Here is a 21,650-nt window from a genome sequence, read left to right as displayed (position 1 = left end):
TGCTTTACTATTGGAGGAAGAAAATAATAATGACTATACTGCAAAAGAACAGTTAAGGTCCTGAAAGATAAGAAATAATCAAAATTCTTACATTGCCTTTTTTTTCTATTTAATCTATTTCTACTTTTAAAATTCTCTCCATCTTCACCCTTTGTCCTCTAGTTCAAATCCTTACATTTAGAATTTGAGGACTGATTGCACTGATGAGCCTAAATTTTATCTCATGATTTCCCAATTCAAAATCTCCTTCTTTTCTAACCACTCCTACTGTTCTTTCTTTTGCCTAAATTTATTTTTTTCTTGTCATTCAATACTCCCCAACTTTAAGAAAATATATACTTCCTTCTGAAGGTCTTTCAGGGAAAATCCATACAGCATACTGCTTTATTTTTAAATTAATCTTATCTTAATGATACGGAACTGTACACCCAGGTGTTATTTACCTTGTTACCTTGCAGTTAAAAAAATCAGACACAGGAAGATTGATACCGCCCACTTCAGTATCAAAGTTTGATAAACAGAAGTGGGGAGAAGCCATACGGAGAGAGATGAAGACGACCCTGTTGGAAGGTAAAGGCAATAATATGCAGGTAGGTACATGCGCTTGGCAAGAATATGGCATCAGTGCCAAGTGGAGATGGTAATATGTATTGTAACGCTTACCAATGTCAAGGGTGAATTGACAGTACCAGTATCTGTTAAAGGTGGCATGTTTACCTTACACTAAACACTACCAGTTATGCACTTACGACATGAATAAATAAATCACAAAGACCCTACAGGGAGTTACTGACTCTAGGCCAATTCTCTAAAGTAGTAGCATACTGTTTTTGAGGGAACATACATGTTCTTTTTATTCTAACAATAGAGTGATGCCCAGCACTTGAAAGGAGCAGAGGTGAAGTCATGATGCATTCTTCCCAGTGTATCAGAAAGCTTGAGTTTGCCAGGAGTTAAAATACTAATGAGGATGGGGAACTCAGAAAGAGGAGAAGCATAAATAAAGGTACTGAGAGGAGCCAAGCCCAGGGACATGCGGGATCAGGCCCCATGGAGAGAAGCTTGTGAAGATCAGGCTGGAAAGGAAGACTGGGGAAGGCCTTAAGGACCTCACTAGAGATTTGACTTCTTCCTTCAATGAGGAAGGGACACCAAAGCTTTTGAAACAGAGATGTCAAAACTCATATGAAAGCCTGAAACAGGAAGAGGCAGAGGAAATCATTCTTTCATTCACTCATCCATTTGTTCAAAAATAATCATTTTGTATAAAATATACGAAATACTGGAATACAGCATTGAGACAAACAAAAAAACCACTCAGGCATAGTCCCTGCGCTGATGAAAGTTGCAAACTAGCAAAGGTAACAGTCATTAAATAATTACAAAAATTTAAATACAAATGTTAATATCTCATCAGGGAGCTAAAAGGAAGAATCAGATAATTGCTGGGAAAGAGTGCTAAGGACATCCCCAAGGAAATTTCAGTTAAAGGTAAATACATGACACTGGTTATCCACTGGAGGTGGAGGGAAGAGGAGAGGAAAGAAGGGGTCCAAGATTTCCCTGGATGGGTAGGGATGCTCTGGGCCATAATGAAAACAGAACAAAACAAGGGGGGAAACAATCACTTTATGACTGGTTCCCTTTGGGTCAGAAAGAGCTTGAAGGACTAAGTGTCATCCAGGTGGAATGGATTGATAAGTTGTACCAGGGGGAGAATGGAATTGGTGAGAAATCTGGGGGAAAAACAGGTTCAAAGAAGAAAGGCAGGTAAGTGTTAATGGTATTTTTAGGAACTTCTTCCAGTAATAATTTTCCAAAGTGGATAGAGAATAGTATTAAATGCTCCTTCTGAAACAGTAATGGAGGAAGAAACAGAACTTCGGATGGTGTACTCAAATCTAAGTCCATGCCAATGACTCTGAAATGTAGTTCTCAGACTAACTGCATTAACATCATCTGGGAACTCCTTATGTAAAGTGTGGGACCCCACACGGGACCTACTAAATCAGAAACTCTAGAGTTGGACCCAGAAACTGGTTTGCTAAAACCTCCGGGTAATTCTGGTTCATTAAAGCTCGACAGACTTGCCTAACACACACACACACACCATCTCATCTGTCTCCTAAGAGTTTTGCTGGGCTTCTGAAGTGGTTTAACGCCATAGGAAAGTGAATAAATAACACTTAGGTAAATAGCTAACTACCAAAAGAGGGAATGTTTTTGACCTGGATCCAAGGGTATGGCAGTGTCCTGGTATGCGTGTTTCAGCACGGGCAGCAGTGTCACTGAAGGTCAGTCAAGTGCCCTTTTAATAATGCTTTATATACCCAAAGCTATCAGCAATTACCAAAATGCTTCCTAAAATGCATTTATGAATAAAATGTCCCAGTTCTAAATCATCCCATAGCATTTACCTAAGGGGCTTACTGGCCCCTCTGCGTTCACTGTTCTCAAGAGATTGGATGCGGGAAAGACAGAGCAACTGGGGCGCGACAGGTCCCTGGGAGTACGCACCTTGTGCAAGATACGCTTTCAAGCTCGAAACTATTTAATGCGCTACTAAATAAAAACGCCACTTTTCGTTTTTCCCTAGGAAGGAAGAGGCTCCCGCGGTTACGCTGATAACCAAGGTAAATCACCCTCCAGGACCTAGCACTCTCGGCCTGTACTAGCCTCTTAGGGCTCCAGACAGGGACCCCACCTGGGCGTGGTGGTACAGGTAGGGACAGAGTCCAGCGGGGATGCGGGGGGAGGGGGGGCTTATCAACCAACGATCGCGGTGAAAAGTGTCTCAGGATACCACTTGGTGGAGAGCTGGCACTAAGGGCGGCACAAGGTTTCCTAAGAGTTTGAAAATGGAAATCCTCCAACCCGAATGCCTGCGCCACAAGAGCACGCCCGACGGGGAAGACGTGCCCAGACGAGCGCTCCAGGCGGGTTCCCCTTCTCCTCCGCACGGTGCGGCACAGCCTAATAAGGGAGGACAAGGAGGGCACGGCCTTCCACCCCCGCGACGCCGAGCATCCGCCCCTTCCGCGACGAACCTGCGCGGACCCGTAGCTAACCTGCTCTGAAATCCCCAACGCGAGGCGCAAACCTGTCCCCTGCTGCCGTCACCCTTACCTATCCCTCGACCGGGGCACCCTCCCAGGAGGCTGCCCGCGGGGCGGAGATACGAGCCGAGAGGACGCAAGTCCCAGAGGACGCGAGCGAGCCCAGAAGGGCGCCGCGGAGCTGCCACACGCCCTCCGGCCCCCTTTCAGCCCCTCCGCGTGCTCCTACGCCTGGTCGCACCCGGCCCGGGGCAGCGGCTGCAGAACCGCGCAAAGGCAGACACCCGAAGGGGCAGCGAGGCAAGGCAGGCGTGGCGCGTCTCGGTGCCCCCGGAGACGGCGCCACGGAGGCTAACTGGTGGGGTGGAGCGGGTGGGTGTAGTCAGGAGGAGAGCGCGGGCACCACGCGGCGTTTCGTCTGCGTCCTGCCGGTGCGTGGCCTTCTTCGCTGGCACTTTACCTTGGACCAGACGCCCCCGGTGAGGCGGGCGGAGGCGCAGAGCGGGAACCAGGCGGAGAGGAGTTTGAGGGCCGCCATGTTCCAGGCCGGGCGTGGAGGAGGCGACGGGTTGGGGCGTGAGGGTGTGGGAGCGCTGCCGGGCCCAGCCGCGTCAACGCGAAGGGAGGGAAGGGAAGGGAAGACGCTCGAGGGGCGGGCTGGAGGCTCGACCGCGCGTCGATGACGTCCTCCACTCCCCCGCCCTCTGAGGCTGCAGGGTTAGAGAGACGCGGGCAGGGAGGGGCCCGGCGGAGAGCGTGAGCCGGTTGCAGCCCGGGCGGTTGACGGCGGAAGCGCCGTGGCCCTTCCGCGGCAGTGTCCGTTGCCCACGCGTTCCAGGCAGCTGCGTCGGCGCGCACTTGCTGCTGCAACCCCTCGTCAGTCCGTTAGCTTTGAGGGGCTGCGGGGGCTTGCTTTCCCCAAGGTCTGCGGTAAGAGTTGGCCTAGCATTCGGGCGCCACAGGGTCTGTCTCGGAGTCACCTGTGTGGGCTGCAAAGGGGATACCCGCTGGAGGTGCCTTACTTCGCTTACCCATCCGGGCAGCGTTCCCATTTCTTCCATTTCTCAGTCACCTCTCCCCACACTTGGCCCTGGCTTGCGTAAAGTTAAGTTTGCCTTAAGAACCTGCCACAAGCCATCTGTCATTAGGTGTGGCCAGGGAAGCCTAGGCAACACTGTACCTGGACAAGAGACACTAGGTTAGGGCTGGGCCTCTGGGACCGTCTTTTCCTCCTTCCCTTCTTCCCCATCATCCAAGTCTGTATTTTTCAGGATTTTTCTGGCACCTGAGTCCCAAAACCTCCAGAGATTACTCAGCAGCTGTAAACATGCAGGTGTGTATACCCCTTTGACTGTCCCTTGGCAAGTTACAATAACTTTCCTAAGTTTCAGTGTCCTTATCTGAAAAATTTTATTTTATTTAAAAAAAATTTTTTTTAAATTTATTTGACAGAGACACACACAGCAAGAGAGCGAACACAGTAGGGGGAGTGGGAAAAGGAGAAGTAGGCTTCCCGCTGAGCAGGGAGCCTGATGTGGGGCTCCATCTGAAGGCCCCAGGATCTTGACCCAAGCTAGGCAGACACTTAAGGACTGAGCCACCCAGGCGCCGCCTCCTCTGAAAATTTTAAATCTCAGAACTATCTAAGATCTACATGAGATAGTTCATGAGAAGCTTCTGGCTCTGTTATAAACACTCAATAGATGTTAGGCATCATTCAAGTTACAGTCCTGAATTGGTATGGCAAATATATGCTCTCAAAGCCTTATCTTTTGAACAACCCCTTGAGGACATGAGCGAAATCTGATTTCTTCAAAAGTATCCTCTGCACTTAGCAGATTAGAAGGACCAAGGGGAAAGGCTTTATTTTATTAAGTGCTGACCAAGTCCTGGGAATATGGGTGTTAGTTTTGAAACAAAGCAAAGCACACAAGGAAATTAAATGAAACCTTAGCTTCCTCAGCAAGTACACCTAATGCAATGAACAATCATGGTCCAGTTTCAAGTCTGTCCATAAAAGCATTTGCCCTTTTATTGTATTCTTTTAGCTCCTTTTCCCTCATGGATATTATCATTTTAATCAACATCAATGAGGGAATAAGATGCCAAGTTAGACTATCCAATTACATTAAGAGAAATTAACTTAGTAATGCTCTATATTGTCAACACATCTTAAGAAGTTGGATAGAGGTGAAACTCGGGTATTAGAACTTAAGTCCCATTACTAGCCCTAATACAGCATACAGCAGTTATTGTACTGTAGCTTACATAATGTGAAAAAGCTGACATTCGCAGTTGGGTCTGCTTTTCCACTTTCACCCTTCCAGAGGGCATATGAAATGGAAAACAACTTTGGCAACTTCATCTAACTGTGGTCATATGACTCACTCTTCTTGGCTGGTCTCTGTTGCTTCTGGCTAAATTAAAGACACACATTTCCAGTGTTGTACTCTGTGTGACTCTTAATTCTTGTGGGGAAAAAAATCACCCTCACTACTCTATGGTCAAGACACTGTACTATTTTTTAATGGCTCAATGGCTGTGTTTTATACATTTTATCTAAAATAAGAGTAACTTGAACAAATTACAGAAGAGTTCTTTTGTACACATTTCCCTCCTGGTTCCACAAAGCCATTTCAATTTTAGTCTGTGAAAAAACCTATTTTTTTGAATATCTGAATTTTTCTGATCTAATAAGAATAGTTCCCCCTTGCTTTAAAGGACAGCTTGTGGCAAATATATTCTGGAAACTTTGTGTAATCTTGCACAGCTTAATTTACACATTCTCAAAAATTGGAAGAATTTAATTGAATTCAAAGCTTTTAAACAAAAGGCCTGATTCCAGAGACGCAATAAGGAAAGTTTATTTTGTATGATGTCATTTTATATATGTGTATGTATATATGTATATCATATGTTGTTTTTATATACATATACACATTCATTTATATATATGTATGTGTATATATGTGTATGTGTGTGTGTGTGTATATATATACATATATATATATTCCCTCTCTGTAGAATGAATATAGACAATTTGTCAAAGTTAGATTGTAAATTGTCATTCTCTGCTTGAGAGATTTTTGTTTAAATTATCCTAAGATGCTATTTATTAGCATCATCTCGGGGCGCCTGGGTGGCTCAGTGGGTTAAGCCTCTGCCTTCGGCTCAGGTCATGATCTCAGGGTCCTGGGATCGAGCCCCACATCGGGCTCTCTGCACAGCAGGGAGCCTGCTTCCCCCTCTCTCTCTGCCTGCTTCTCTGCCTACTTGTGATCTCTCTCTCTCTCTCTGTTGAATAACTCAATAAAATCTTAAAAAAAAAAAAAATGTGTGCTTCATTGTATACAATGGTTTGTTAACATAAAAACAAATCCCTTCAGAGAAATAATTTTCCTCTAGTGGATTTGAAAGACAGAAGTTTGAAATTTTACATAAATCTGTAAATGTATTGTTTCATAATGCAAATCATCATCTCCTAATTTACTTCTTTTGTGTGTTTTCATAGATTCTTTGAAGCAGTGCCTTGTATTAACTAATGTGCATTTAATATTCAGTGGATAAAAGTAAATTAAATTTTTCTTACAATGTAGGGGGAGAAAAAGTAAAATAAGTACATGAGATGTTTGGAGAGGGTTCAACTCCAAGAATGAAAATGAAACTTATGTTAAGGTGCTAAAGAAACTTACAGGAGCAAAACACACCAAAGCCATTTTGTACGCATTCAAATTTGATTGTTACTTCTGCTTAAAACCCCTCAGTGGTTTTCCCCACTGCCTTTAAAATCCAAAATTCAGGGGCACCTAGATGGCTCAATTGGTTAAGCCTCTGCCTCCCTGCATTGGACTCTCTGCTCAGCAGGGAGACTACTCTCTCTCTCTCCCTCCCTCCCTCCTGTTCCTTCTGCTTGGGTGCACCCTCTCGCGCGCTCTCTCTCCCTCTCTCTCTCTCTGTGAAATAAATAAAATATTTTTTAAAAAAAGATTAAAAGTTCAGGCTTCCTACCCTGGCATAGAAGGCGATCATCTCTTCTGGTTCTCCTTCCCCTTCATTATTTCCTTTATATTTCAAGCTATTCAGCTTTTGCCTCTCGACTTCCTCAGGATGAATTCACACAACAAAATTGGTAGCAAAAGGTAAAGCACATGGACTCTTTTAGCCTGCCTGGGTTCAGATATTGGTTATGCTATTCTCTAACTATGGGGATCACCGTGGATAAGAGTTTAAAAAGAGCCACAGAATGCAAGATGTTAAGCTCATGTCCAGACCAGCGTCTGTTTGCAGTATTCAGGTGCTAGAAGGTTATACCTTGTGAACTTAACTATTTTTCAGATGCTTTCTGATCTGGAAAATATCAGGCAGGATTCAAACCCTAGACTATACAGCATTAAAGATTACTTTTGTCTTTATACCTCCCTCTTTTATGAGATGCCTTTGAAGCTGACCCTCAGACCTACGTTTCCCTCATTCTGCCCAAGTGCCCAACTTCAGTTTCAGTTTCTCTTATCTCTTTGATTGCAGTCCCTTCCTAGATAAACTTCCTTTCCCTCTCAGAGTTAACCACCTCTTAAATGATCATTTCCAATACAACTCTGGTCTTCTTACACACTCTCCTGAACTTTTCAGGAATCCTCACAGGCTACAAATGTTCAACATTCATTTGTAGCCATCTCTCTAACCAGGCTCAGCAAACCATATAACCTTAATGATTTTATAGAAGTACTTCAGAGTTCCATACACATTATATTTTGAAATTAAATCTTAAATTATATTCGAGCTACTCTGTCAATTCTAACAAAGCAGTAGCATGTGCACTCAATTGTGAATTATCTCTGATTTCAACATACTAAAGGTTACCAGATTGTAGTTAGGAGGCAGATCTTAATAAAGTTTCTCTGTCCTCTCAATGCCCATGCTAGAACTTAAAAAATAAATAAGTGTTAACAAAGGTAGAGGCTCTGTACTTAGCTTTTTATCATTCTCACTTTTGCATGTTGACTCATAATTTTATATAGATGTATAATACTTGGATGCTCTGCTCAGATAGGTCTACTGCCTAGCATTATTTCTCATTACAGCATACTAGTTTTTCAACAAGAGCACCTAAAGCACTTCATGATAATGTCATATTATGGATAGCATTAGAAGTTGTCTTCAATTTTGTTCACTTAATATACATTTGTATATACAAACAAGAAGTAACCAATATGATTAGTGATTGACTATTGAAGCAAACACTTTCTGCTACTTTTAAGCTTCTGATCTACTTTAATTGAAACAGATTTTAAGGATTTTAGGGCAAGCTGTAGTATAAATCAGAATTTTCTTAGTATTGTGCACCCAAATAGAAAAACAAAAACAAGAAAACCATCAGGCATAACTCCATGGTTGTGAAGTTTTTGTTCATCAAAAGAGTTTTGTTATCTTCATTGACTTCATTTATAACAGAAAAAATATTTCACAATTAAAATGAAAAAATCATTTAAATTATAAAGTACCACTTTTATGATATTCTTAATATTATAAATATAAAATGTATGTTTATAATATATATTATAATAATATAATATTTTGTATTTGTTTTATAATATTTGGGTTATAAATACATTTTTACTTTAAAATAAATGTTTACTAATTATTTGGGTTATAAATGCAATTTTATTTAAAAGTAAACTATGGCAGCCCACCTTCTGCTCCCTGTACATACCAAGGGCCTTTTGACATGGAGTCTTTGCTCATGCCTTCTTTCCTATTATTAAAATAAAATGCAAAGAGGAGACCAACTTGAAAATTCCCTAAGCAAACAAAATCATTTAGGCCATGTAAGCAAGACTAAATCCTGTTTAATTAATGTAAGTGAAACTTAGGTCTTTTCTTATAAATGCCTCTGATAATCATAAAATAAACAAGCCATCTTCCTAAAATGGTATAAGATAGTCACTTAAAATTTTTATTAAGGTATAATTGACATATAACATTATTTTAGTTTCAGTTATACAACATAATGATCTAGTTAACAGCCACCACCACATACAAATAGCATGTATTTTCTTGTTATGAGATCTTAAAAATTATATACAATATAGTATTATTAGTTATAGTCACCATGCTGTACCTTACACCCCATGATTTATTTATTTTATAATTGGATGTCTGTAATTTTTGACTCCCTTAACACATTTTGCCTATTCCCTACCCTCTCTGGCAACCAGCATTCTGTTCTCTATGACTTTGGGGATTTTTGTTTGTTTTTCATTTTTTAGATTCCACATGCAAGTGAGATGGTAAGTATTTGTTCTTCTCTGTTTGACTTATTTTACTTAGCATAATGCCCTCAAGTTCCCTCTGTGTTGTTGTAAATGGCAACAATCTCTCTTTTATGACTGAATTTTGTATATATCCATATACAGAAGATGTATATGTACACATATGTATAAAACAATATATCACATTTTCTTTATCCATTCATCCATTGATGAACACATAGACACAGGTTGCTTCCTTGCCTTGGCTATTATGAATTATGCTGTGTGAACATGGAGATGCTTATATCTTTTGAGTTAGTGTTTTCATTTCCTTTGAATAAATACCCAGAAGTAGAATTGCGGGATCATATGATATTTCTATTTTTAATTTCTTGAGAAAAGTTCATCCTGTTTTCCACGGTGGCTGTGTGAATTCATATTCCCACCAGCAATACACAAGGTTTCCCTTTTCTCCACATCCTTGCCAACACTTACTATTTTTTGTTTTTTGATAACAGCTGTTCTGACAGGCATAGCTCAATGTCGTTTTGATTTTTGCATTTCCCTGATGGTTAGTGATGTTGAGCACCTTTTCATGTACCCTGTTGACTGGGTGATTGATTATTTATTTATTTATTTTTGTGACACCATCCACTAGTTGCACTCTAAGAAAACTAATGCCTGCAATAATATATTTCAAAAAAATACGGCCAAGTCATTGTGACACCCTTTATTTCTGTATCATGTTCCATGTTTATTATCTTAGCTGCTCAGTAGAGCAGAATTCAGGGTCACTTATCCAGGCATAAGGAACCAGTTCATTATATTATAGTACATCCTTTTTGAAAGTTTTATTTTGCCACCACTAAAAAGTAAAAATTTTAAGTGCATGTGGAAATGTTAAGGATAATTGTAAAAAGCAGAATTCAAACTGTATAATGATCACAGCTGTGTGTCATATAGTTTCACATAAGGCCAAAAGCTGGAAAAGACCACTGAAAAAATGAAAAAAAAATACATATAATGAGAGCAGGACTTTAGGTATTTTCTGTCATTGTTTAAAATATTGTATAACTTCTAATTGACTTTTAATAGCACATATACATATAGGTTTTTTTAAGGTTTTACATATAGGTTTTTTTAAGGTTTTATTTATTTGACACAGAGAGAGAGACAGTGAGAGAGAGAATACAGGCAGAGGGAGTGACAGGGAGATGCAGGCTTCCCGGGGATCAGGGAGCCTGATGCGGGGCTTGATCCCAGGATCCTGGGATCACGACCCAAGCCGAAGGCAGACACTTAAGGACTGAGCTACCCAGGCACCCCTATACATAGAGTTTTGATGTGAGTTCAAAATACCCATTTCAGGATCTCAAGGTATTTGTACCATCATATTCATTGCAGCATTATTCACAATAGCCAAGATGTGGAAGCAACAGAAATATCCATTCACGGATGAATGGATAAAAAAAATGTGATATAAACATACCTTACAAAAGAAGGAGATCCTGCCATATGTAACAGCATGAATGAACCTGGAGGACATTATGCTAATTGAAGTAAGTCAGCCACAGAAAGACAAATACTGTAAGATTCCACTTATATGAGGTATCTAAAGAGTCAAATTCATAAAAGCAGAGGGTAGAATGATGGTTGCCAGGGACTCAGGGAGGGGGGAATGTGGGAGTTGCTATCCAACATGTGTAGAGTTTCACATATACACAATGAGTAAGTTCTAGAGATCTGCTGTACAACACTGTGCGTGTAGTTAACAATACTGTATTGTGCAGTCAAAAATGTGTTAAGAGGGTCTATCTCGTGTGAAGTGTTCTTACAAAATATACATATTTATATACTTCCTGTGTATAATATTTATATATATTTCATATGTATATATGTATATACGTACAAATATGATTTCCAGTTTGGTTACTAACTTTGCCTTCTCCAGTCCTAACCCAGGAATCCAGAGGAGCATTTCAGGAGACTGAACGTTGTGTTTCACATCACACACTAATCGTTCCTGTGGTGACCCACAATGGAATGGCAGTGATGATCTTCCAACATGTATTTCTCTATAGATGAATGGGGGTGGCAGCCTTCAATGAAAAGAATCTACATGTACTTCAGTGATAAAAAGCTATTAAGTTGGAAAATAAATAAATCAACACAATAAACATCTCCCCACTTAAAAATTATTAATGGACACTAGCCAGTTCCCTCTAGGCTTGAGCTGTGACTTGAAGCATGGCTACCCTCCAGGCATATCTACATTGGGTTTTCTGCCTATCTCAGAGTAACCTGCTGTCTCATTTATTGATGTCTAACAAAACACTTCTGCTAAGAGGACAGAATGGACAAATATTACTGATGAGTCCTAGAGCATAACCAGTCAAAAAGTGTTAAAGTGCTATTTTACTAGAATGCAGTTAGGAAAGTACTGGGAGGAATTCATAGATATCTTTACCTAGAGGTACTACACAGCAGTCATAAAGAATAAGAGGGATCTACATGTACTTACAGGAAAACTTCACCAGGATATATTTTGAAGAAATCAAGTTGCAGAATAATATTTATTATGTGATTTCATTTATGTAAAGAGGAATAAACCAAAATTATATATTTGTGGTATTTATATGGAAATTCCTAGATATCTGAAAAAAACAAACAGTGGTTATTCTAGAAGGTTAGAGAGAGTAGGAGTCCAAAGTGAAGACAAATTTATAATTTTCCATCTGTATGCATTGACTTGTTTTAATTTTTACTGTAGGTGACTGTATACTATTTGTGTAATTTTTAAATTAATCATTATCCAATAAAATTTCTTAAGCTCTTAATTATGCAGACCTTGAAATATTAATAAGAATGACACATTTCAATATCTCCAAGACATCGAAAAGTCAAAAAATCAGATTAAAGCCCTATGACAGTAAGAATCTACAAAAAAAAAGAAAAATTGTTTTTGTTTATTCATGAATGCCCAGGAGAATATTTATAGAAATTTCAATAGGAGTTACTTTAATTTCAGGTGATTTGACTTTATTCCTTATGCTGTTTTAATTAATACTCTTATTTCATTGTGGATAAAAAGTTATATAACCTCCACCTTCTTTTTGAAATATCTATAAATATCTGTTCCTGAAGAGGTGATAAAAACAATTTTAAAATTTGAAGTCATCAGACATTTGTTCTAGAGCAGGTTCTTTTCTATACAGCAGCAGTATAAGAAGAAATGAGATCTATTCCCTTTCATGGGACAAGAAGTCTAGTTCTGTTTTGTTTTATTTATTTATTTGATAGAGTGAGTGAGAAAGAGAGAGAAGGAGCAGGGGTAAGGGTAGAGGGAGAAGGAGAAGCAGATCCCCCGCTGAGCAGGGAGCCTGCCATGGGGCTCTATCCCAGGACCCCAGGATCATGACCAGAGCCAAAGGCAGATGCTTAACTGACTGAGCTGCCCAGGAACCCCTAGACGTCTAGTTTTTCTAAGAAATATTTCTTTGGCATTGCTTAGAAAAGAGCTAGAATCTAATGATTTGGAAACAAGAGAGTCATGTTCTTGTCATAATGAAATGAATAAATTAAAAGTAATATCTTGTGTTTTAGAATAATCTGTGGCCCTCTTTTCTGACAATAATTGGATAGGTATGCAATAATAATTGAATTGTCTATTGAAAGTCAGTCCTAGTAATAATAAAACTAGACTCTCTGCATGTAAGAGAAGGCTTATTTTTACATCTTTTTAGTTGAAGGGTGGGGCAGGAAGAGAAAGTATTCCCCATAGCCAGATCTTTTGTAAGGGTACCCATCAAATCATGATAAAAGGAAAATCCAACAGGAAAATATTAAAATTATGAATATATATGTCACTAGCATCAGAGTGCCAAATAAATGGAGTAAAAGCTCAGAAACAAAGAAATAGACCATTGAATAGTAATAGAGACTCCAATATTCAACTTTAAGTAATGGATAATGTAACTAGGTAAAAATATCAATAGACTTTATCAACTGATTTTCAACAAAGGTGCCAGAACTAGTCAATGGGCAAGAAATAGTCTTTCCAAGAACTGGATATCCACATGCAGAATTAAGTTGGACCCTTTCTTCACACCAGAAGCAAAAATTAATGCAAAATGGATCAAAGACCCAAATGTAAAATGAGCTAAACTATAAAATCCTCAGAAGACACAGATGAATCTCATGACCTCAGATTTGGTGATGGGTTCTTAGAAAAGTAAGAAAAACAAAAAAACACGAGCAGCAAAAGAAAAAGGACACCATTAAGAAAGTGAAAAATCACCTATGGAATAGGAAAAAATAGGAGAAAATCATACATCTCATAAACAATTTCTATTTGGAATATATAAAGAGCTCTTACAAGTCAATAATAAAAATTTTAATGGCCCATTTAAAAATGTACAAAGGAGCTGGATAGACATTTCTTCAAAGATACACAAATGGCCAATAAGCACATGAAAAGATACTCAACACAGTTATTCTTTAGGGAAATCCACATCAAAAACACAATACCAGTTACACCCAGTAGGATGACTAGAATCAAGAAGCGAAGTAATATTAAAAAAAAAGTGCAAAAAAAAATGTCACTTTTTGAGGCAAAAAAAAAAAATGTCACTTTTTGAGGCAAAAAAAAAAAAAAAGAAATGAAGTAATAAGAAAATAAGAAATGTTGGTGAGAATGTTAGGAAAATAGAACCCTAACATAGTGGTGGGAAGGTAAAATAGAAAACAGTCTGGCAGTTTGTCAAACAATTAAACATAGAGTTGCCATATGACACAGCAGTTCATTTCTTACCCTAAAAAAGTGAAAACATAGGGCCACACAAAACTTGTACGGAAATGTTTATAGCTATATTAACTGCCAGAGGTGAAAACAACCCAAGGTCCCATCAACTGATGAATAAACAAAATGTGGTAAATCCAAACAGCAGACTCTTATTTGGTAAGAAAAAGGAATGAAGTACTAATGCATGCTACAAAAATGGATGAACCTTGAAGACGTTGTGTAAGCAAAAGCAGCTAATCATAAGAGACCATATGTGATTCAATTTTTATGAAATACAACACAAGTATAGGTCATATCCATTATCACAGAAAGTTCTATTGGACAGCAGCGTTCTGTCCAATAGTAATAAAAGAGCTGGCTGTCCTTTAGACATGAATAGCTTCTAACAAGTCTTTTAAGAGCTGGGAGCAAACAATTAGATGTTGGATTCTTACAAGAATCTGGAATGTAAGCAGATTTGACATCAGAAAGGAGAAGGTGATATGATAAAAGCACAAAAGATTTGAATCTGCCACATGGCTAGCTCTGAAGACAGATGAAAGGGATACCAGTTAGGGAATGTAAAAAATGCAGCTCTAGGAGCTGGAGAAAAACAGGAAACAGATTCTTCCCTAGAACTGCGAGAGGCAGTGTGCCCTGTTGGCACCTGTTGACACTGATTTTGGAATTCCGACCTCCAGAGCCATAAGGAAATAAACGTGTGTTGTTTTAAGCCACTGATTTTGTGGCAATCTGTGACAAACAAATAAAAACCTAATGGAGGCCTTAGCTAAGTTTCTTTGCCTTTTCTAGGTTCTGGATATTTTCTAGGCTACTCACATTCCTTGGTTCATCACCCCCTTTCTCCATCTCCAAAGTTGGCAAAGGTGAGTCCAGTTCTCCTCTGGCATCACTCTAACGTCTGCCTCCCTCTTCCACTTTTCACCCTTGTGATTATAATGGGTTCACCCAGATAATCCAGGGTAACATCCCTATTTTAAGTTCAGCTGATTAGCAGTCTCAATTCCATCTGCAACCTTACTTTTCCTTTGCCATGTAAGGTAACATTCACAGGTTCTAGAAATTAGGACGTGGATGTGTTTGTGGGACTATTGCTGTATCTACCACAATGGGTCAATTATCCTCTTAATAAAATTGAATATATTGGGGGCGCCTGGGTGGCTCAGTGGGTTAAAGCCTCTGCCTTCGGCTCAGGTCATGATCCCAGGGTCCTGCTTCCCCGCCCTCCTCTCTGCCTGCTTCTCTGCCTACTTGTTATCTCTCTCTCTGCCAAACAGATAAATAAAATCTTTTTAAAAAATAAAATAAAATCGAATATATTAATCAAGACTCAGGTTGGATAGTTGCTCACCTCTCCTTGGAAAGGAAAGGAGGTAAAATATTCAGAACTTTGTGTCTGTTTGGGTGAAACTGGAATGGGGCTGAGTGAATAGGATTCAAGAATGATTCCAAGATAGGAGCTGGGGTATCACAGATGGGGTAGGAAATGATAATCCCAGGACTGGACATTTTAAATTTGAAATACCTATGGCATTTACAGCTGAAATGCCCAGTAAGTGATTTCATATAACAATATATGGAAGTATGAAACTCAATGAAGAGGTTTAGGTTGGAGATAGGATAGATTTGGGTATCATTGTATACACTGTATACATGATAGCCAAATCATGAGAGTGAGAAATGTTAAACAGAGCAGAAAGGATGTGAGAAGTAAGAAGAGGAGATGGTGTTCGAACCTAGGTCTCTCATAGTCTGAGGGCACAGTGTGATATAAAGCATCCCCAAAGGCCCAGTGGTAAATCAGCTGAGGTTTTGGAAAGTGGAGAGATGGGGAAGAAGGTGAGAGTGGTGGCACACGTGTGGAATGATCAGAGATGTAGGAACCAAGAGAAAGGAGGTTCTAATTTCTACTCTGTCACTCGCTACTTGTGGGAAATTAAACAAGTCATGTAACTTTTTCTGAGCTTCAGGTTTTTACCTATGAAGTATGGAAAATATTTATATCTACCTGCTTCACCAAGTTGTTGAGACTTAGAGATAAGATGCAAGAATTTTCTGGGATGTTTAAAGTGCTATACAAATATAATTTATTTGAAGAGTAAAGTAATTCCTTTTTTTTTAAGATTTTTATTTATTCTTTTGAGAGTGAGAGAAAGGACAAGCTGGGAGGGGGGTAGAGGTAGAGAGAGAAGAAGGCCTTCTCGGGGCAGGGAGACTGATGTGGGGCTTTATCCAAGGACTGTGAGATCATGACCTGAGCCATAAGCAGACACTTAACTGATTGAGCCACCCAGGCACCCCAAGTAATTCTTTTCTGATACAACTACCATTCTGATTTACTATGTGAGCTCTAAGTCATGCCATATGGACCAAAATGTGTTTTTGCCTCAAAATCTGAATTAGAAAAAAATTACATAAGTTTTATTAACATCATATAGACACATAACATATATTATGCAGGATATATGTACTGGTATGGTGGAGGGGGTTTGGTAAGACTGAAAAAAATAGAAGACTGTCTGCATAATACCACTGATGTTAAACCATAAATTGTGCTCAGATTAACTGAGCAAGGGTGTATTGGCCTTTTGGATAATTTTCTGTTAGGGACTTGAAGAATCTGAAGTTTTTAATCTTCTGTGTCCATTTAGGAAAACTGGTTATAGCTCACTGGGAATAGGAATAAAGGATTGATTAAGACCATGAAGACCAGGTGGGACAGGAATGAGGAAGGAAAAGCCAGACAGAAGAGGCTGTTTAAAACCACGTTAGAGCATCACCTAGATCTCCTGTGTATCTGTTGTTATTGGAGAGCAAGATTTTCTTTCTGGCAGTGATCTCAATCTCTCTGCTTTTCAGATATCGTAGGCATGGCAAAGGGATCAGGGATCATACAATAGTGAACATTTGTGATTTTCCTGCTCAGTAGCCTCCGACCACCCTTTTCTGTGTACCGACAGTTTTTAAAATAAAACTTCCTTTCTTTGCTTTCAGGTCTAATAGTTTGGCAGGGAGGGGTGAACCCACCTGCTCCAAGGGACAGTGATACCCTGGGGACAGTAATGACCTTAGGGATGAGGAGCTGATTAAATTCAGGTGTGTGAGGACCAGGCTCTTAGATTTTGTTCTGGTTGTTAGGAGATTAAGGATCTTTTTTTTTGACTGGCTTCTAATTTAAAGAATGGGAGCCCAATGCTGCTGGCAGCCTTTTGCCACCATTCGTACCACGTTGAAAATGGCGCCAACAGAGAACCAAGGGCAATAGGCAGTTCGAGAAAGACCTGGTTCTAATGCCTTTATTTGGGCCTCTGTTTTTCAGTTACATCATTCAGCAAATTGTTTTTTTTTTTTTTTCTGTTTGTATCTTATGCCATTTTATGTCTACTTATCAGTTACAACAAAAAAGCTCCCAAATGATTGTGGCTGTGTTGGAAAATATCCATTCTCCTCTCTTTCCAGAGTAATGGAACTATGGTGACCAACTGTTTAACATTGAAAATCCTGTGTCTCATGGGAGCCCTAAATTCCAGACAAACTAGGATCATTGGTCACGCTAGAAGGCTCATGGGTTGCTGGGAATAAAGCCTACATTTTTCTAGCTTCTTATACCCTGGTACGGCCATATGATTAAGTTCTAGCTAGTTGGATAAAAGTGGAAATGGTCAATACAGCTTCCAGGAAATGCCCTTACGAGGAGAGAACATGATCTGCCTTTCTTCCTTTCTACTGGCTGGAATATGAATATAATGCCTAGACTTCCACAAACCACCTTAGATCAAGAGCTGATTTCCTTCCTTAGGAAGGAAACACTTGTGGCAGAACAACAAGATGGAAGAAATCTGGCACCCTGACACCATGGAGTGCTTATACAACTCTGGACTGAAAACTTACAGATTTCTGGAATCTGAGAGAGCAATGAGCATCTGTCTTCAGCCTCTGTGGTTTTGTCTATAACTCACAATTAATTCTAATTCACTGATAGAATGTCTAATTGAAAAAAGCCCTTTCTGGTGCGCCTGGGTGGCTCAGTCAGTTAAGCATCTGCCTTCAGCTCGGGTCATCATCTCAGGTTCCTGGGATCGAGCCCGACATTGGGCTCTCCATAAGTGGTGAGTCTGCCTCTCCCTCTCCCTCTGTGAGCTTTCAGTCACAAATCACAAAATTGCGTACTGCTGTTCTCTTCCTCTAATGGTAGTTTTCTTAGATATGAGGCCTGTAATAGCTGCAGCCTTTTACAATCAGGCTGAGGGTAAAGCCAACATACAAAAAATGCAGAGCCAAAAGACTTGCAGAAAAATGGAGCTAGGGCTGCTGATTTAAGTCAGCACTGAAGCCTGTCCTACCTCTGGGACTCATTTTCCAAACCATTTATTTCCTCATTGTTTAGATTGTAGTTGATTTTTCTGAGAACTGCAGTCAAAATTATTCTGCCTAATAGCGCCTGGGTGGCTCAGTGGGTTAAGCATTCCACTTGTGATTCCGGCTAAGGTCATGACCTCATGGTTGTGAGAATGACCTCCACATCTGGCTCTTTGGTGAGTATGGAGCCTACTTAAGATGCTCTCTGTCTCTCCCCCTCTGCCCCTCCCCTTCTACAGTGTCCCTCTCTCTTTCTCCCCCCCCCGCAAAAAGTTAAAGTCCACAATCTTTAACATGGCATCAGAAGCCTTGCCTGATATGCCCCTACTAACATATACCCATTCTGTATTTTTTTTTTTTGTTGTGGGCAACAGAAACTGACTCTAATTAGTTTCAGGATAAAGATATGGGAAATTATCAAGAAAAAGTTGAGTAACCAAGATTTAGGGAGCCAAAGAAACCCAAGTCCTCCCCTAGGAACCTCTGTAGCAGCAGATGGGTTTCTCCCTGGAGCACTGACATTAGTATGATTAGTCCTGTCTCTGTGCTTCTCTCTTTAGTGTTTCAAATTACCTGGAGAAAGAATCTGATTGACTTGGTTTCTGTCCGATTTTTACCTCTGGATCTATCTATTATCTACCATTTGATCTATCTCCACAAAGGCCCTTCTGTCTTGTTTATTACCATACACCTGTGCCTGGTATCGAGTAGGTGCTCATTAAACACTGAATTAATGAGCAACTAATTGAATAAATGAATTGGCCATGGCCAGAAGATGGGGTCAATTAACATAGATATGGCCAACAGAAGCTCACTCCAGGGTTTGAAGTTTATTTCCATGGTTATGAGTGGGGCATCCACCTTAAGAGATAGTCTTAAAGCTCACCTTGTTCCACTTTCCCCCTCACACTAGGACCATTTGGCTTCCTTCCATTCCTCCAAACTGCCAAGCAATTTCCAAACTTAGAGTCATTGCATATGCTGTTACTGTTCTGGTTATAGATTTATTGACTATGAGCTCTAAATTTATCCTTTTTTGCCTCTTCTATGAGAAAAATGAATGAATGAATGAGCCGTTTAAGTATTTTTTGGTAAGCTGATACGATGTTAAACATTGTCAGTAGAGGGAACTAGAGAGACACTGCAAGAGACAAAAAGTCTTCCTGGTCCAAAATTTTATTAAATTTAATTAATTTCCTCTTAACTAATTGGATTTCATCCAATTATATATTAGCGATGAGGATAATGGTACAAATAGATCAATCATTTATTTTAGAAGATAATTTGGTAGATTCATAATGAGTTATTAATTTCTTTGAGAAGTTTTTTAAATCTAGCATATTTTTACAGGTTTTTTTAAAAGTAAAAATAACTTGGGACGCCTGGGTGGCTCAGTTGGTTAAGCGGCTGCCTTCGGCTCAGGTCATGATCCCAGCGTCCTGGGATCGAGTCCCACATCGGGCTCCTTGCTCATCAGGGAGCCTGCTTCTCCCTCTGCCTCTGCCTGCCATTCTGTCTGCCTATGCTTGCTCTCTCTCCCTCTCTCTCTCTCTGACAAATAAATAAATAAAAATCTAAAAAAAAAAAAAAAAAAGTAAAAATAACTTATAAAGTTGGAGAAAATTACTCATTTTCTTTTTTAGGCCAGGGTTTTTTTGGCTTCAAGTATTTTCTTCAGTGCCTTTCATGGTGGGGCTGGCTGTTACCTGTTTATATCTATGGTGAGACACTCTTCTTCAGATGCTTACTTTGGTATGGTCTTGCACAAATCACAAAATTGTGTACTGTAGGGTTTGGAGCAGTTCACAGTCAAATTCTGTCCCATTTCTTCATCTGGAGATGAAGGGCTGTACTATATGCTCTCACATCCCTTTCAACTCTCTGAAAACAAGCACATACTTGAGTTATCGGTTGAGCAATAATTCCCAGTGTCAACTATGCTTTCTACTAAAAGTCCATGGTTGTTGAATGAATTATTGGAATTGTAAATTTATTTAAAATAAACACCGAGGTGCCAAATGTTTATTAGAGTTTTGATTCTTTAGCCATACTGATCATAAAATGCAACCTTCCTGGCCTTTACATGCATTACAAGACAGTAATATACTGACAAGATAACACAGAATCTTAAAACTAATAAACATCTGAATACTTATGATTCCTGTCCATCCCCTATGTTTAGAGTGAACTGAAGGAGAAAGAAACTGTTACAAAGATCAGCTAAGAAGCCACTGTGATTAATCACTTATAAATCACAACACTATCACATTCCCTATTTTTAGTATTGCCTATTAAAGAAAAACTATCTTTCATAAAAAGTAAGATAGAATAGAAATTTTTCAAGATGTACTTTGTCCAAATGAAAAACTAAACACGAGTTAAGATTTGTTTGGCAAGAGGCAAGAATATAGAGAATGAAAAGTAGAAATTAGACTCGTAGACTAAGTGCTTTAAAATTCATTCTTGAGAGGATGAACTTCACACATAATGAGCGCATTGAGGGTTGAGATGTGTGGCAATGGAACTTTTTGTAAATGCAAAATTTTGGTACTACTGGACGCGAGACGGTTAAAGTACATTAATACGAGCCAGCCAACGCAGTTCAGAAATAAAACAAACCCAGGTGCTAAAATTAGGATTTGGAAAAGGGACACTCAACACAAGCAGACTAGGAACGCCTACTAGTGTTTGGAGCTCTCCACCCAGACACACAATAACCCCTTGAAGACTTTTATGTGCCGCAAGGGGGCTGTCAGGCTTTCCATTTCTGACCGGGAGGTTATAATCATTTTATTTTAGGCAACGCCCTCACTACAAGGCCAAATGAGGACAACCCAACTTCTAGAGCTTCCCGTCTGCCCTACAGACCACAGCTGCCTCGAGCCAGAGACCCAACAGCAAGATCCGCCAGCCAACCACCTCCAGCCAGTCGCATCCACCCTCTCCTCCCAGCGCCCGCGGAGAAAGCTGGCTTCCCATTGGACCAATGTGAGGGCGTGGACAGCTCCCCGATAGGTTTAGAGGAGGGGGCGGGAGAGAGGTGTACTCTGACGTCATGCTCGCCGCTAAAGTATACCTCTTGCTCGGGATTATGGGAGGGAGGGCAAGTCAGAAAGGGAGAAAATAAACGGTAACCACATTTACCCGCCAGTGCAAGCCCTCTTACGGAGCGGGGGTTCCTTCCCA

At 40.0% G+C, this 21,650-nt stretch overlaps 1 protein-coding gene across 1 annotated transcript in view; it reads right to left on the bottom strand.

Annotated features, from left to right (window-relative positions):
- LOC111141198 (3-oxoacid CoA-transferase 1) overlaps positions 1-3,666 on the bottom strand; it is a 125,956-nt gene extending 122,290 nt beyond the window's left edge. The window contains exon 1 of the mRNA XM_022493605.1: positions 3,517-3,666. Within this exon, the coding sequence (XP_022349313.1) occupies positions 3,517-3,594 (78 nt within the window). The 5' untranslated portion in view covers positions 3,595-3,666. The remainder of the gene's footprint in view (positions 1-3,516) is intronic.
- Positions 3,667-21,650: the final 17,984 nt, after the last annotated feature.

The sequence above is a fragment of the Enhydra lutris genome, unplaced genomic scaffold, assembly GCF_002288905.1.
Source record: "Enhydra lutris kenyoni isolate GAN:26980312 unplaced genomic scaffold, ASM228890v2 scaffoldscaffold5, whole genome shotgun sequence".
Classification (NCBI taxonomy): Eukaryota; Metazoa; Chordata; class Mammalia; order Carnivora; family Mustelidae; genus Enhydra; species Enhydra lutris.
Note: the sequence above shows the minus strand (reverse complement) of the source record. Positions and strands in the feature narration are given on the sequence as shown.